The sequence below is a fragment of the Triturus cristatus genome, chromosome 4_2 (assembly GCF_964204655.1).
Source record: "Triturus cristatus chromosome 4_2, aTriCri1.1, whole genome shotgun sequence".
Taxonomy (NCBI): domain Eukaryota; kingdom Metazoa; phylum Chordata; class Amphibia; order Caudata; family Salamandridae; genus Triturus; species Triturus cristatus.
In genome coordinates, this window is record NC_140586.1 from 467,952,196 (window position 1) to 467,970,884 (window position 18,689).

Genomic DNA, 18,689 nt, shown 5'->3' on the forward strand with positions numbered 1-18,689 from the left:
GTTCTCCACCCCTAACTGGCTCTCATAGAGGACCGAATAGTATGACCTGAACCGCTGGAGCACCGTCCCCTGCGAGTAAACCATCTCCCCCGTCTCCGTTCTAATGCTTAGGACCGGGCAGCCCCGGGGTTCCGGGTTCGCTAGTCTAGCCAGTAGCGTTCCTACCTTGTCCCGTTCCGCATGGACTCTGACGAGATACCGCTTGTAGTCAAAGCCCCGCAGCCGCTCAGTTTCCGCCGCTACCACCTCCTTCGCCTCAAGCAGCCTGTCCTGTAACTCCGGTCTCTCAGGCCTACGCTGCTCCAGATCCCTCAACACCCCCTCCGCCTTCTCCAGAGCCGTCAGGATAGTAGTCCTCACATTTGCAAATGTTCCCATACAAACGCCTCTGGTCACCACCTTCATGGCATCCCATTCCATCGCCCTCGTGGCCGTTGAACCCTCATTCTCCGTAAAGTACTGCTCTACGCCCCGCTTGACCGCATCACTAAACACTGGATCTTCCAATGCCTCCGGCCTCAGGCGCCATGTCGGGACTGCCGATCGCGGCCGCCGCCACTGCAGCGTCAGCAGCAGCGGGTTGTGGTCTGATATAGTTCTAGTGAGGTACTCCGTGTGGACCATCACGGGCGCCAAGTCCCTGCTGCACAAAACGGCATCTATCCTAACGTGCAGCGCGTGTAACGCGGAGAAGAAGGAATAGTCCCTGTGTCCCGGATGCTGCTCCCTCCACACATCTATCAACCCCCACCTCTCCTGCCAGTCTGCCCTGTGCGCCGCTAATCGGCGCACTGGCGAATCAGCCAATGGCGGATGCGACCGGTCCAGTGCCACATCAGTGATCGAGTTGAAGTCCCCTCCTATCAATATGGGGCCCGCCAAGAAGTGCGCCAAGGAACCCGTCAAGCTAACAAAAAAGCGGGCCTGGTCCGCGTTGGGGGCATATATACTGCATAAGGCCACATCCTGACCATAGAGCTTCCCTCCCTTCACCACAAATCTACCCCCCGGATCCACCAGCTGAGTCGTGGCCTGAAATGGGATTCCTGCCCGCACCCATATCAACACTCCCCTGGCAAACGCCGAACATGTAGTCCCAAACACCTGGCCACGCCATCTCTTCTGCAGCGCAGTGAGTTCCTGTTGAGTTAAGTGAGTTTCCTGCAGGAGTGCGATTTGTATGCCTCGCCTCACCAGGTGGGCATGGACCTTGTATCGTCTAGACATAGTGCGGAGGCCACGAACATTCCACGTGAGGCATTTCAAATTAGGTAATGTCCCCATCACAACCAGAACCCCCCCAGCACACCAATATCCCCGGCCCACCTACAGCAGCGCGACAGAACCCCGCAACCAGAACAACCCCACAAACTCCCCCCCACCCACTCCCCAGAACAGGACCTAATAACGCACTATCAGCCCCCATCCAAACCTGCAACCCACCAAACCGTCACTACTCTGTGGTCGTCTCCACAGAAAGCCTTAGGGGCAGCTCGAGGGTGATTCAGAACCGACCCAGGGCAGGCCAAGCCCCCCGCCCCGCACCCACCATCCCCCAAATGTCTCAGCACCATACCTGCAAGTCCGCCGAGCACCGGGACCCCCAGTCAGACCCGGAGTTGCAAATATGGCCCCACCCTCCGCATCACCCGTTAAATAGTCCATCCGCCGTCTGTGGGTTGACCGCCGGCCCCCCGGAGCTGTCAACCTCTGACATCTCTCCGCCGGACTGCCCGGCCTCCTCTCCAGAATCCGAGCCCACTGAAGTCTGCTCCCCTTGAGAGCCCGTTATGATCGCCGTCGCAGCCAGCGCCCTCCGCCTGTCGTCCGCCATCTGTCCATCCCGCTCCGCTCCCCGAAGTTTGTTGCGCTTGCGGATACGTTGAGATTTCCGCACTTGGACCGGTTTCTGCCTCTCTTTTTCCTCCGTCCTTCCCCGGGCCGTGCCCGCCCGATACGACTCCAGCCATGTCCACGCTTCAGCAGGGGTCTGAAAGAAGTGGGTCGTCCCGCCCAAGATTACCCGCAGTTTCGCTGGGAACAGCAGGGAGTACTGCAGGCCCTCGATCCGTAGTTCCTTTTTCACGGCCAGAAAGGAAGCCCTGTTCTTCTGTACCTCCTGCGTGTAGTCTGGGAACACCGTGACAGAGCTGTTGGCCACCTGGAAGGGGCCATCTGCACGCGCCTTCTGGATCAGCAGGTCCCTATCCCTATAATGCAAAAGCCTGACCAACATGGGTCTGGGAGGGCGGCCCTGTGCCGGCGGGCGAGCCGGGACCCTATGCGCCCGCTCCAGGGAGAAGAAGGGGGAGAGGCCCTCCGGGGCCACGGTCTTCCAGAACCAGTCCTCCATGTACGCCACGGCGTCATCCCCTTTGACTTTTTCCGGCAGGCCCACTACCCTCACGTTATTTCTCCGATTGCGACCTTCGGCGTCCTCCGCTCGCTTCTCCAGCGTCGCCAAACGGCCCAGGATCTCAGTGATTTTGCGTTCCGCGGTCGCCGCCGCTGGCTTGAGCTCCCGGATCGCCACCTCATTGTCTTTGACTCTGTCCGCCAGTTTGGCATGATCGGCCCGCAAGAGTCCCAGCCCAGTGGCAACCTGCGCTATGTCTTGATGCAAGGCCTCCTTGGTCGCCGTGATGGCCTCCAGGATCCCATCCAGCCGTTTGTTTAAGCGCCGTTCCTGCGCTGTGTCCCCCGGGTCATCTTGGGGTCCGACAGCTGCGGCCGATGCCGCCGCCCGGTCGTGCCCAGGGGGCACATGCGGCGCGACACCCTTCGTGGGCATCCCGCCCTGCACCAGCTCCAGTTCAGGGCCCCACCAGCAGGCAGATCGATTCCGCCTTCCGTCCACTCCGGGAGAGAAGAGCCAGGGCCCGGCACCCGCTCACCGAGCTCAATGTACTCCTCGGGGGCGGTCCGCTCCCCCAGGGCCCGGCGGCCCAACAGCCCGGAGTCCCTCCGCTCGTGGCCAGCAGGTCGTCTTCCCGCCAAGGCCACCCGCCACTGGCGCACGGGCCCTCCGCGGCCTCACTCGGCGACAACAGACAGCGCGGGCGCACCACCTTCCTGCTTCAGCGCCGGGGTCACTCCCGCTCAGTCCACCCCAATGGGCCAGCCTCGCCTCCGGGGGGAGGGCGCCTCCACGCGGTCTTCAGGCCCTCCGTTCTGCAACGCTCCCTCAGCCCAGCGCTGCTATCTCCTCAGGCCGCCATCGCCATCCGGCCGCCAGCTACTCCGCTGCTCTCACGCTCGTCCTCTCCACAGCCCAACAGCCGCAGTCGCCAGCAGGCAGACGCGTCGCTCCGAAGTCCAGCGCCGGCCCCGCTGTCCCCTCCATAGTCTGTGCCGGGTGCCCCGAGGGGGAGGGGGCGGCTGGATCCGCAGTCACCGCCGCGGCGGAGATCGCCTCGCTCCACCACCGTGGTCCCGGAGCCCCGGGCAACAGGCGATCAGCCCCGCTCCGCTACGCCAGCGGCAGGCTTCTCCGCGGTCACCAGCTTCCGGCCGGGGCTGTTTACACTTCGCCGTCCGGGGCCGCCGCCATCTTGCGTTGCAGACGCCGTTCGTCCCGCTCCGTGACCCGGCTCTAGCACCTCGCCAGGGTCCCCACCGTCTCGTGCGCGGCGTCCACTGTCGTCCCAGCGCTCTGCGCAGCAGGCTCGCGCCAGTTGCGGCGCATTTTGGCCGGGTTTCAGGATAATTATCGGGGATTAGGCACGGAGCTGCAGGCTCACGCCGCCATCCCGATCGGCGTCCAAACCACGCCCTCCAACCTATCCCTTTGCATCATGACAGTCATCAAATTTTTGCATTCCGTTTTGGAGAGCGTATTTTAGCGTGTGCCCAATTCCACAGGGGTATGCAGAAAGCCCCTCAATATTCAATCAGCTATTGAAGAAGTCTTTGGAAATTTTAGAAATGCCCGAAAATTCTGTATTGGTTCAATACATTGATGACCTGCTTGTGGCATCGAACACCCGTGAAGCTTGTGAGGTAGACATGTTAGCATTGCTGAATCATTTGGCAGATGGAGGACTAAAAGTGTCCCCATCAAAATTACAATTTTGTAAGAAGGAAGTACAATATTTAGGACATAACATTGAAAAAGGACAGAGAAGAATAACCATAGATAGAATCAGGATCATAAAGAGAATGAGTTCACCAATGACCCAAAGAGAAGTGAGAATGTTTCTGGGAATGGTTGGATATTGTCATCAGTGGATTAGCAATTTCTCATTGATTGCAAAACCTTTGGTACGACTGACAAGAAGTGATGTGAGAGATCCAATTGATTTGAACAAAGAGGAATTGACAGCATTCAAAAGATTGAGAGAAGGATTGTGTGAAGCACCTGCATTAGGAATGATTATGAGAAGGAGTTGTATTGCAGTGAGAGAAATGGATGTGCACTCTCTGTTCTAGTACAGAAGCATGGAAAACTGAGGAAAACAATTGCATATTTTTCATCGATGTTGGACCCAGTAGCTGTAGCCCTTCCTGGGTGTTTGAAAGCAGTAGCTGCTACATGTCGAAGTTTGGAACAGAGTGAGGGAATTGTTGTGGGTTATCCTGTGAAAGTGTGTGTACCTCATGATGTGGCGATCCTTTTAACAAGGAGTCGTACTCAGTATATGACACACAGTCGGCTGACTAAGTATGAAAAGGTCATACTGGGTGCAACAAATGTGAGTCTTGTGAGATGTGTGAATGTGAATCCTTCAACACTGTTGCCAGATGCAGAGAATGTGGAAGTAAGAGATGAAGCAGATCATGACTGTTTGGATGTACTTGATTTCTTTACAAAACCACGACCTGACATAAAAGATGAACCCTTACCAGAAAGTGATTTTGTCCTGTTCGTTGACGGATCTTGTTTGAGGACAGATGATGGAGTGCTGAGTGCAGCATATGCGATATGTACAGTTGCAGCAGTGATGGAAGCATCCTATTTGAAATGGGTAAGATCAGCCCAAGTAGCTGAACTTGTTGCCTTGACAAGAGCATTCAAAATTGGGAAAAGTGTGAGAGTGACTGTGATAACTGATAGCCAGTATGGCTATGGGGTAGTCTATGACTTCGGCCAAATATGGCTGCAGAAAGGTTTCCTAACCTCAAGTGGAACTCCCATTAAGAATGCTAAAGTGGTTGGAAAGTTGCTTGAGGCGATACAGCTGCCTAGGCAATTGGCTGTGGTAAAATGTGCTGCCCATAGTCGCAGTGGTGATTACATTGCCACTGGTAACAAATTTGCAAATGACATGGCGCAATACTGGGCACGAAATCAGAATTCGATCAAAGGAAAAGGAGTTGATTTCTTGTTTCCCAATGTTTACTAACACGGTGGGAACATGGGAAGAAGTAAGACAATTGCAGGAAGAAGCAGGAGAGGAAGAAATAAAACAGTGGGTAAAAGCAGGATGTGCACCAAGAGAGAAGGATCACGTGTGGGTCTATCGAGATGGAAGACCAGTTATGCCTGATAGCATGATGTCTGCCATGGCAACGATGTATCATGGACAGGGACATATAGGGAGAGACGCTATGATTAGGTCCTTTAAACAGACTTGGTATAATGCAAAATTCAGACTTGTAGCAGAAAGTCTTTGTCAGAGATGTCTAATTTGTCAGCAATACAATCCAGGAAGAAAAACAGTAGTGAGTCTAGGAACAATAGGTAGAGAAGGAGGGCCTTTTACCAGAATGCAAGTGGATTTCATTGAAATGCCTCCCTGTAACAGGTTGAGGTATGTTTTGCTTATGGTATGTCTATTTTCCAGGTGGGTAGAGGCGTACCCAACAAGAAGAAATGATGGGATGACAGTGGCAAAATTACTTTTGAGGGAATTTATCACTAGATTTGGGTTCCCAGTGACAATTGAATCAGACCGAGGAGGACATTTTCATAATGAGATCATAAAATTGATTTGTGAAGCATTGAATGTACGACAAAAACGACATTGTGCCTATTGACCAGAGGCTTCTGGTGTAGTAGAACAAATGAATGGTACAATCAAAAACTGAATAGGGAAAATGTGTTTAGCCACAGGTATGAAATGGCCTGATGTCTTGCCTCTAGTACTCATGACTATTAGATAATTTCCAGACAGAACTACAGGGTTGAGTCCACATGAAATCATCATGGGACGAGCCATGCGCCATGTTTTTATACCAGTCAACAAGCGGATGACTATAACTGATGACCTGGTGTTGGAATACTGTAAAAGCCTGGCTGACGCAGTTCATTTTGTGTTTCATCAGGTTGGAGCAGATGCCACCACCCTTGAAAAGAAGCCAGCCCATGATCTAAGCCCAGGGGACTGGGTGAGGATAAAAGTCCACAGAAGAAGAAACTGTTTGGTTCCCAGGTGGGGAAAACCAAGACAAGTCATCTTAACCACAACAACAGCTGTGAAGTGTGCTGGATTAAAGAACTGGATCCATGCAAGTCATACTTTGAAAATTCCAAATCCAGTTGACAGCAAAGAAAAAGAGTATTTTGATGAATCAGAATCCAGTACTGAGTCGGATGACGGAGAGCCAAAAGACAAAGAAAACCCTGAAAGGGGGGGAAGCAGAGCCAAGCCTAACTTTTGTCCCCAGAGGTAATTCCCTGAGGAGAAGGTTACAGATTTCTGATACCAGTTCAGACTCAGAGACAGAACAACGAGCACATTCTTCCAGGAAAGAACAAGGGAAGAACAAAGAGAAGGACACTGGAGAGACGATAGAAGAGATTCATGAGAAAGAAGTGCCAGATGAAAGATTGAGAGAAATTCCACCTGAAATAACACACTCAGATGAACATGTGCCAGATACAGAGAGAGAGGGAAAGATTATTGCGGAAGACCCCCGGGGAGGCGTAGGGAACTCCAACATCCAGTTAGAAGCAGGGACAAATAGTCAGCAGGAAGATTGCGTGCCGGAGATCCGAGGAGGGACAGAAGTAGGGAAACCAAAAGAAGTGGTGGAAAAAGAAACTGTTGAGAGTAAAAAGCAAGTTGAAAGAGAGTCAGAGGAAAGCGAAGACGAAGTACCAGAAGGCTGAGTTCTGAGAAAGAGAGCTTGGAGGACTGAAAAGAACGACAAAGGGAGTAAATTGAAAAGAGCTGCAAAAGACGACGTTTGGCCAAATAAAATAAAAAGATTGAGATATCGACTGACACGTGTAAATTCGCCAAGGGCTGAACAGGTGAATGAAGTAACGAGGCAGGAGAAATCGAAAGAAGAAGAAACAATTGTGGTTAAAGAAAGCAAAAGAACAAGGAAACCTAACCAGAAGTATAAATCACCGGAATGGACATATGTGGCCCTGCCTGAAGTAAAAGAAGAGGCGGATAGCCAAGGAAATCCAGAGGTGGTTGTACCGGAAGTGGTTGAGGAAGATGAAGAATCGTAAATCCTGAGAGTTATCTTGTCCGATATTGGAGAAGAAGCGGATGTTCAGGACATTCTGTATACTGAAAACGAAGGAAAAGTGAAAGATGGTGAAATGCCAAACTGAATGAGACAAGAAAACTACTGATGAAAAGACAACAAAATACTGAAAAAGACAAAAACTGGTAGAACCACATAGGTGCTTAGAGCCTTGGGTTAGAAAACTAGTTGTGAAGTAGAAGAGGCTAAATCAAAAGACACGGTCCATTTTAGCAAAGATGGCAAACATGGATAGTAGCAAAGGTAGATGTACATTCTTTAAAAGATGGTGTAAAATGTGTTGTTGTTGTACAGGATTATTAATGCTTCTTTGGAGTATAGTTGGTCTACTAATATCATTTAAAGTTACCACAGATACCTTAGGACATAGTGATAACATAACTAATATAGGGAAGATTCAAAAGGTTGTTCCGACTAGAATAGATAAAAATTATTTGCATAAAGATAGGTCTATTACAGATTTTTCTAATAATGTGTTTTCAAAATTGTTGTATGAATATGTAAAAACAATGGACGTAAGGGATTGCTACGTATGTATGCAGTTACCTGCATCTGTATCTGAAGGAGTGACTTATCATCACCTTCCAGTAACTTATGGAATAACATGTAGTGTAATAGCTAGTTTATTTTATCAAACAGGTAAATTAGAGTATTATTTTTCAGATGTAGATACTATATTTTCACAAGTACCGGCAATTAACAAACTAAACAAGGTAAAACCTACAAAGGTATTAGGTGAATTTTTCCTAGAGACTAAAGAACTTACACTAGAATACATATTTAGAAATAACTTGACTTGTAGTTTAAAGAAAGAGGAGAAGACATTTTTAGATATGGTTGAAGAAAGGAGATTGAAAATGCAAAGAAAGGCTTCAGAAGGGAAAGTTTGGGATGTAGAAATGGAGAAACACTTGAAAGGGGAAACGAGTCCAACTATGGCTTTAGATCGGCCTCAGAAAGGGAAATTGTGTATAAAAAGGAATCAAACAGCGTATGATCATTATTTTGCAGGGAATAGTGAGTGCCATGATACATACCGAATCATGGGAGGATGGGGATTTAAAGGTGGAAGAGATCCAGTCTTTCCAGGACTGTATTTCATTTGTGGGAACAGGGCATATTATCGTTTTTTCAAAGATTTTTCATATGGATAGAGGAGAAGATGGTGTACATAGTTTAGGTAGTTATTTAGCACGTAGTAAGAGAGAATCTTGGACTGAAATTGTGGGTGACATTTTTGGAGCACTGATACCCGCAGTGGGAATATCTCTGAATGCAAACAAAATTAGAAGACTTTCAACAGTAGTGGATCGCTTGTCATCAAGCACCGCTGGAGGATTCTTATTGGTAAATACTGAAATGGTTGCCATGCGTGCTATGGTAATGCAAAATCGACTTGCCCTTGATATTTTATTGGCAAAAGAGGGTGGAGTCTGTGGAATGTTGAAAGTTCAACATTGCTGTACTTACATTCCTGACGAAAGTAGAGATTTGAAAATTTATATTAAGAATATTACAGAATTGCATGACGAAATTGCACCACTGGAGGTTGAAGGTGAAGGTGTTTGGGAAAAGATTGGAAAGAAAATATCAGCTATTAAAGATTTTGTAGTTAAAATAGGTAGTACATTTTTAGGTAAGATATTATTTCCATTAACATGTGTGATTTTCTTAGTATTAATAATTAGACTAGCATGTATTTGTCGTAGAAAGGATAATAATCAGAAAAGATTAAAAAGAAAACTTAAGGAGAAAAGACAAGAAACAAGAAAGAGAATTTGAAGAAATAGAATTAGAAGAAATCAAGGAGAGTATGTATAAAACAGCAAAAAGAGAAGAAACAGGGGAAACTAAAATATGAATAAAACAAGAAATCACTTTGAAATTCCATAAAAGGGGATACAAAAATTTGTTGGTGTGGTGATATAATCACCAAAGGGGGGGGATTGCTGGAGCGGGTAGTACAACATTTTGTATACCCCCCCATTCTGCATGTTTATATTAATCTGAATAATCAACTAATAGTAATCTTATTAACTTGTTTGCAGTGGAAGACTTACCAATTATATTAACAAATGAATTACACGTGGGAATTGCACTTTGCATGGCTATACTAATTGTAAACTAACATATGTACGCATACTAGTAGTAGAAAATTAGAATATTGCATGATATATGTTGCTTTTGTAATGTAATTGTAAGTTGCGCATCATTGAGTGAGGATAAATGCTTTGAATGTTCTATTCTGCTAGATAATTACTTACACATAGGGGAATTAGCGAGGGTTTAACATTTTATTAGCCATTTCCATGTTTTAATTCTGTTTTTGTGTTTGTTTTGCTTAAGTTGACCATTTCGGCCTAATCCAAGAAGGCTGAACGAGACGCTTAACATGACTGCTCCTGACAACACGAGGTTCTGAGTGAAGTGCGCATGCGTCACCGCCAGCAACAATGGCCTCGTCCTGACCCCAGGAATTGATGTTCTTGTCAAGGACACTCTGGGAGCTTCGCCAACGACAATACAAAGAACTGTCTTAAAACCGGAACCAGCAAGTGCGATGGCTTCATTTTGCGGACTATGTGAGATCTTTACCGGACGACCCCAAGTCCACCAATGGGGACAGTCTAAAATCCCAATCTTGATACATTTTGACATTAATTTCATTATAAAAGTAGGTAGGAAAGTGAACTAAAAAAACTCTTCCTTCTTTGACGACCTCGATTTCCTGTCGTTATGCTGACGGAGAGGACGGTGACACTGCTGGACAGCTGTTATCCTTAATCTTTGAGAGAATTAATTGCGGCCTGACTTTGATGAATTTTAAGGGTTTTCCACGACTTGACTGACTTAGAGGACGACTATTAGCCAGATTAGGTAAATATGATGTTCATGGTTTGGATGATGATTCTAACAATTTGCAATCTTCTTAGATAAACGATATTTGATTAATTGACAAATGTGTTGTGTCGATTATTTGAAGAAGCAAAACTAGGATAAAGAGTAGAGTATAGATAAATGAATGGTTTCGCTAAACTACAAAAAAACTAAATGATTCATCTCCTAATGAGGGGAATATCAGAAGGTTGGAGTCAACACATTTAGGGTTAGGTAAAGATATTCCTTTCATGTCAGCGTTTGGAAGCCTATTCCTCTAGTGAAGCAGATCAAAGAAGTATGAGCGTTGGTGTTATGGGCCCCACCAATGAATGTATTTGAGTGAAATTGCTATTGTGGTATTTGGTCTGTGACGAAGGGGGAATTTGATGTTCCACGCTGCAACAGTACTAATTGAGAAATATGGGACCTGTAGACTTCCATTGTTATATCATGACCCACACACTCAACCATAACCCAATATGCAAGAGACCTGTCACAAGAGTCCAGCTGCTCACTTCCACATTCAAGGAGAAGAAGAATAAGATATCATCAGCACAACTAAAGCTATTATACCAGGCCTACATGAGCCCACATGAATGAAATCTAAGGGGCTGATTAACAGGAGAATTATGTCTACAGGAAGTAGAACTGCAGAAGTACTATTTTGCATACTCTTACATGCTTTTGTGACTAATGCATAAAATGTTCAACTCCTTATTAGTGAAAGTGCAAAGAGAACACAGTCCTTTCTATTTGTTCAAATTATACATGACGGTTTTTGAATACTCCATTTCTATTCCCATTTTAGATGTTTTGGGGGTAATTTTCAGTGTCTCGTAAGAGTATGTGAAAAAGTACCACAGGAGTATGACTTTATGTAATCCAGACTGACTTTGTGGTAGGCTCCTGTGTGTTCCCTAACCGCTATGTATATGAGTAAATTAAACTGTGAGCACTATCCTTAGATAGAAACAAGACAGTCCACCTGGCTAAACATTCCCTTTCAAGTTACTGTATCTCCAGCCCTTGTTCAATGTATAGTCTGACCATAATACCAATACAAAATATCCACAGGCACATAACACAGCATTTTTAATGCAGTTGAATTTCCATGGATTACTATGCATTTTTATAACACAAATAAGGTTTTATTTGTATTTTTTCAAAGAAACTGCATAGGTATTTTATTTGTTGTAAGTGATTAGTATGCTAAATGAAACTTGATATTCTATCTACCACCACACTCCAAGAGTACTCCTTGATGGTACACAACTTACCTCCCCATGAGGTCAAAGTCTAAACATTATATTCTTGAACACTCAGTAGAACTTCAGCAGTAAATGGCTACTGTGAGTCCAGGGACAACAGAACATATCACATAGAAAACAAAATCATCAAATTATCAGCAGGGGCTGAGCCAAATCCCACTCCAAGGATTTGTGATGTGAGATAAGAAAACATTAACAACGTAAGGTCACTTTACATCAAATGCTGAAAGTAAAAATGCCAGAATGTAATAACTGTAATCTGTTAGTTTGAGGTTGAATATCAATAAAGCGTGTCAATAGAAGTGTAAGTAATCAGAAGAGGTGGGAAAAGGTGTGTTATTTGAACAGCTGTACCTCAGATTAACATTATTTAATGTCTCAGATTGCCAGTTTACCTTTTGCAGTTTAAAAATCTTGATCTTGAAAATAGTTGGAGAACTACTCAAATCAAAACGAATGTCTTCCTAAACCTTGAACAAGATGAAAGCTCAAGGCCAGCCTATATCCAATGCACAATAGTATTCTCTCAACAGCACCCTTTGGAAGAACAGAAATAGCAGTGTGCCTAGGTATCCAGTTTAAGAAATTGAGTTATCAGTCATAGTACTGGTGCAAAATACTTCTTGCACTGAAATTTCAAGACCTGACCCTTTAGTATTTTAACTCTAGTCCTACATTATTAGGGAGGAATGTGAGATGATACTCTTGGGTGACTGTCACATCCAATAACCCAGAGGGCATTTAACAGAATACTCTTAATAAGCATCCTCTGGGTGGCAACTCCTCTGCAGCACACTCCAACTGGAATATAGATTACTTTACTGACTGTTATAGTATCAGCAGTGATGAGGAAAATAAAGGTGTTTGTCCACATTAGAAGAGGTGTCTGCAGAGACACTTAAAGACACTTGCACTGTCTTTAACACTATCAGCAAAAAAGCAGGATTCATTCCAAAGCAATTATTTATATGTTTAATTGTGTTATGCCATTACAACCTCGAGTGCAAAATATAAGAAAAGTTGCAGCTTAAAGATTTAAGATTTAATTAGGGGTGGATGGTAAATTCTGCTCTGCAGGCGAAGTTCTCAAAGTTTTCCCCAAATCTGCTTAACGCTTATAACATGACGTTCCAGCAATACTCTGCCAACTAAATAGTGGTGGAGTGTTTTCTCCCATGCAGCTTCCCAACAGTAAGTTGGCGAATGAGAATGGCCGTCCCTTATCACGATTTTCGTGCGTTAGGTCAGCACCTGATGAGATTTTCTCAACGCAGGCGGGCGATCTCAGATGGTTTTAACCGTTCGCGAATGTTTGCCGTGAGAAAGATGCAGCTCGAGTAGAAAATCTATTCGAGCTGCGGCAAATCAATACCCTCTGAGACACCACATGGTGCCATTCGTGTTGATTTTACAGCGTGGAACAAACTCCTGGTGCTAAAAATCAGCATGACCTGCCAGTTCCACCCACTCGAAGAACTCTGTGGAATCTCGCTGAATTCCAGGGAGTGAAACTCCATGAGTTCCACCACCCCTAGCTTTAATAGTACCATTATTAATCATGATATTTTCATTGGACAGTATTTAGTTTTTCCAATCGAAAAAATGAATGTTTTTTTAAAATTGGTGGCGATGAACCCCAAAATTCAACTTTCTTTCTACTGGTAAACAAAAAGAATGCAACAAATAAAACACACTATTATTTACCACAACAATTATTCTAAAATACTGCACTATTTCCCTCCAGGTAATCCTTTATTTTGAGGCTGTTCCAGTTCCATTAGACGTGCCATTGGATCTGAACATATTTCGTAAAACTTTGCATCAACCAAGTTGGAATTATCTGAAACAAATTACAAAGCAACTACAAAAAAAACATTCAGGTAAATTGTCTGACTACTGAAGCTAAGGAAAGCAAATTATTTACTCATAAACACATACTTCTCAATTTATTGATGCAGAATCTAGTATAAATAATGGTCATACATAAAACAGTGAGTATGTTGACTTATGAGACGTTTATAATGCTGCATGGAATTTGGTGGAATATTAGAAGTGAAATTAGTTGAATGCTGAGCACCTTTTGGACAGGAAGTCAAAATATTTCCTATATATCTTCAAACTCAAGTCTAAATGCTTTACCACTGCCTAATACAAAGGGTAATAATTTTGCCTTCTGCTTTCCACTGTACGGGTCCTACAAAAGGATTTCTTGTATGTTCTATCAACAGTCCTATTGTGTGTAATTATGAAAATATTAAAGTCACAAATGCAGCCAAAGTGCTTTCCAATAATATTAGAGCTTTTATTTAAAACTTAATGAGATTTGCGATATTAGTGGCTGTCTGATGATATATATTTAATACCTTTTTCAAAGATAGATATATTAGTATTTAAGAATCCAATAATAAATGAAAGAGAATAATTTCTTGATTTGCAGAAGGACATTACATTTACATATGTGGACAATGGTGATTGTTACATGAATCATCATCAGCTGTATTTCGATTTAGGATAATAAACCATAAAAGCAAAAGCATCATGCATATGCAATAAAATACCATCAAGTTAGGAAAATTGTCATTAGGGGCCAAAACGCATGCTAAAATGCACCAATAAGACAACAAAATTATGAAGGTTAAGAGATCATAAATATGAAATGCATTCAAAATATGAAAAACACATGTCAAGAAATAGGATGAAGCAAAACAGGGGGCAGTAGGTACATAATGCAGAGTCCAATTAAAACATCAGGGACCATTTCTGCTGTAATGCATGTTTAAGGAATGAAGGAACTCCAAAACTAACTTTAAGATCTGGGAGAATCTGTAAATACAGAGGAGCCAGGATGTGTTGGGAGATTAAGGTACCTCTCAACAGGGAGAACACACACTCCCTAGTGTAAGGATGATAAAACCCACATAAAAAAAGTTAAATGGGCAAGGGTTTGCAGAGATCATTCATCACAGGGACAGATCAGGATTTCCTTTGATTTAAACAGGTCCAAAGGGAAGGAAAGTTGACACCTGATCAGACCCAGCCTGAATCTAGTGAGAAGAGCCCTATCCCTGGCACCGGGTACCATCACCAAATGTAGTTCCATGCCCAAGGTTGTTTGCACTGACACATACTCTTTGTTTATGGGTACCTGGAATCACAGACCTCCCTTTCCTTGACCAGTAGTTCCTTAAAAGCATCTTTGAACCAGGTGAAACCATCTTTCAACCCTGTGCAAGGCTTATGACACATGTCCCTTACATATCTTAGCCACAGGATACAAAGGCCCATGTCACAGCCAAGGCAGCACAGAATGATGTCTCTATTCAATGAGGTCTCCTGATTTTACTAAATAGAGCACCATAACATCAGGGGAGCCATCTTAGTGTAATCTTCCACAAATGGCAGGCCCAGTTCTTCTTCATGAATGGCATAGCTAGATAACCATGGGGACATGCCATGAAGGTGCCTACAAATCCTGTTCTCCTCAGCTTGGAGGTCCTTGGTGACTTTGCACCCCCACAAACCAGCATCATAGGTGAGGGGTGGGGCACAATTCTTAGTGCAGATATCAACACTGGCTTGCTGCCCATTCTAGACACTAGGCTAAATAGAAAACTCGCGGAACTGCAGCACTTCAGACGCCTTTGTTTTGAACAGGGTCCGCAGGACTCATGCAAATCGAAAGTAACAACCAAATTGGGGAATTCATGGGTTAGACCCAGGGAAGTACCCTGAAGTACAAAACAGCAAGATTTCACTTTTTTCTGCCCATATGGCATTACAAACGTTTTAGCCTGATTCATACGCAACCCCAAGCTGCTCATGAAATTGGCAAAAGTATTCAACAATGCCTGGAGGCCATTTGGTGTTCGGGACATTAAAACAGCATCATCGGTGCATAAAAGGACAGGGACATGTTTTCCCTTAACAGATTGTGGGTCCCCACCCATAGCTGCCAGTGCTGCCACCAGCAGGTCCCAGTCTAAGTTGTCAGATGGAGTCCATATATATAAAGTGACAACACCCGCGTCCATGGAAACAAGTACCTGCCTGGGACACACCGAGGTGTTCAAGATGATAAAAAGGATAAGGCTATTCAAGCAAATCGAAGGCCTTGGACCTGTCAAGGAATGCAGCAGCAACCTCCAGGTTTGGGTCTAGTGTGTGAAGAATGGCAATAAAAGTATGAAGGTTGTGGGCTGTGGACCCACCAGGGACAAATCCGGATTGATCCAGACAGATCATGTTAGGAAGGAGAGGCAGGAGTAGCGAGGCAATCCGTTTTGTCTGGATCTTATTGTCAGTATTTATCCTAGAAAGAGACCTATAAAATCACACCGTTGAATGTCTTTTTTGGGTTTTAAGATGGTTATGATAAGAGTCTCTCATAGGGAAGGAGGGAGAATACCAGTAAGCACCATTTCCTCATACATATCAAGGAGATGGGGAACAGTAGGGACTTGTCTACAGGCATTCCAACAAACACCTGAGTTCTCTCCTCTACCATGAAGGGTTCATTCAAAAAGAGGTGATGACCCTCCTCTAATCAGAGGAGTGGTACAGAGTCTAAATAGGGGCCCAAGTCAAGGGGAGGGTTGGGAGGTGGAGTACAAACATGATAGAAATCATCCATGGTGCGTTGGACAGCCTCATTTCCCATCTGTGTGTTTTGGTGGTTATCCAATAAATAGGGGTTGGCGGAGCTCACAGACCGTGGAATTGCTGTAAAACCCTACGATATTCCAACGAGGTCCACGAGCGGGCAGAGTTACACAATGTAATTTATTTTAGGCCTCCCCACAACCTGATTAATGTTTGTGTCATAAGTGAAATAAGTCACAGTACTGGGGTATACTGTTGAAAGTTGGAAATGGGAAGGTTGCAGAACATGGGAAAATGGTGGAAGGGGGGCGATTAATGGCAGCAGATAAGAGATGGCCACAGGGAGGGCAGCTTCACAGGGCCGCACTGATCGGTAGCTCTTGCTGTGCTTGGGTGGTATTCCTACACTGTACCTGCTCAGTCCAGCCTTGCTCTCAACAACAGTGGTGCTCTGGCCTGCCACTCTCTGCTTCAGTGAGAGCTCTATCCCGGGCACGTACCTACCCGCACATGCTGGTGGAGCCCATAGTGTTGCAGAATGATGATGCTCTCTCCTGTCCTCTTTCTGCCCTCCTTGGTAAAGACACTGCTGTATCCCAGTGCTCGATGGACATGCCTCTCGCTGCTTCAGTGGCAGCACTATCCTGGGTGCGTACTCACCTGTGCTCGCTGGTGGAGCTCATAGTGTTGCAGAATGATGATGCTCTCTCCTGTCCTCTTGGTAAAAGCACTGCTGTATCCCAGTGCTCAATGGACATGGACAACAAAATCAAAATTGGGGGTGAGTGCCAGTAAACTCCACCACAAGGCAGAAGCAATGTTTTTGCCGACCTCAACACTCCAAGTGGAGCGCCGAGTTGCAAAAGTTTACCGCACATCCCTATTAATCAGTCAACTATGTGGGAAATTTCTGCTCTTTCCCCCTCATCATAATGTCTGGTGAGTAGGCCCGTCTTACAAGTGTCAAAATATTGACGTTCTAGAGTCTGAGTATCAATTCCAGGTGGGATAGTCACCCGGATTGTTTTTAACACCCCATCCTGTTTGAAACTGCAGATCCCATGAATGTCCACTTTGAAGGCCTGGTAGAGGTTAGACGGGGAGTCCACCAACTATGCGTTCAGGGTGAAGTATTCCATAATTGCTTCCTGAACCTCATGGCAGAACACCTGGTCCCAGAAAGCCTAAGGAGGAAGCTGCCAAGAAAAAGCATGATGGACAGCATCAGGTGGTCAAATTTCCAGGAGCACAGGGGAGTGATCAGACAACATCTAAACAAGATGTCGGACATCAAAAGTGACAAGCCAAAAATATATTCTGGACCTAGAGTTGTGTGTAGAAGTAATGGAAGTTCCTTCCATGCTATGTAAATTATGAGTACGGCAAACAGCAATCAGGTAATTGTCCTATATGATCGCGTGGAGCTGTGCAGAGAACTGTGGGTGTGGGAGGCGTGTTGCACTGGATCTTTGGAGTCTAATACTACATTAAAGTGCCCACCCCACAATTCCACTCCTGGTCCCATAGTGCCAACCAGTCTTCAGACCTCTGCAAAGAAGGCAGTGCTGTATGTGTTAGGACTGTACACAAATACAAGTAGAAGTGGTTGGCCCTGTAAGATCTCGGCCAGTATAACGTACTGGCCCTGTGGGTTGCAGAGTGCAGAAAGCATGTACCTTTGCAAGTCTCTGTGAAGAACTATGGCCATTCCCTTTGCATAATTTGAGTAGCATGCCACATTCTTTTCATCGAGCCAATGCGCCCTCACAACTGTCAGAGTGGAGTTCCTACAAGAAGCATATGTCAACATTATGGAGCTGTAAATAAGAAAGGACTTGTTGTTCCTTACGTCTGTCATTCATGCCCCTATTATTCCAAGTCAAACATTTAATGGATGCCATCAAGAGACATAGAGAGTACAACAGACAGACCTATATGGGCAGGTGCTAAGCAATGTAGAGGGAATCAAATGCACTGTTGAGTGTCAAAACAGGAAAAACACTAAGCAAACACCGAGCAGTGTCATGACACTGTCCTAATAACCACCTCTCACTTTGGCCTCTGAATCCGACCAAATATGACTATCCCTCCCACCCAACAAATCCCAAATATACAATTTGGAACATGTTAAAGTGACTCATCCCATGGGGGACGAGGAAGCAGCCCAACACTCTACCGGCACAGACAGCGCTAGGTGGCTGTAAAAAAGAGTTGGAGCAGCCATGGGCAAGCGCATCTAGGCAGAGATAACAGTTACAGGTTTTGGCCCTCTGGTATACGGCTGTACGGTTAAACAACCATTCAGCAGGCTGATTGCTTAGGAAGTCACCTGGCCCCAGCTGGTTGCAAGGTTCTCCTTTCTCAGTACCAAGGCTATTCAAAGTATTCAGTCATTTTTGCTGAGCTGGTCATGGCCTGAGTATACAGACAAAAGTGGAGTGGGTTTCACAGCAGCCGGCAGTCCTCTGGCAAATTTGGCTGCTGCTTGCAGGTCTGTGAAAA

At 45.3% G+C, this 18,689-nt stretch overlaps 1 protein-coding gene across 4 annotated transcripts in view; it reads left to right on the plus strand.

Moving 5' to 3' along the window:
* LOC146834561 (vitellogenin-1-like) overlaps positions 1-18,689 on the plus strand; it is a 977,187-nt gene that overhangs the window by 693,932 nt on the left and 264,566 nt on the right. For all 4 annotated transcript variants that reach the window (XM_085601961.1, XM_085601964.1, XM_085601963.1 and 1 more), the window contains one exon: positions 13,333-13,468. In XM_085601961.1, the coding sequence (XP_085458087.1) occupies positions 13,333-13,468 (136 nt within the window). The remainder of the gene's footprint in view (positions 1-13,332; positions 13,469-18,689) is intronic.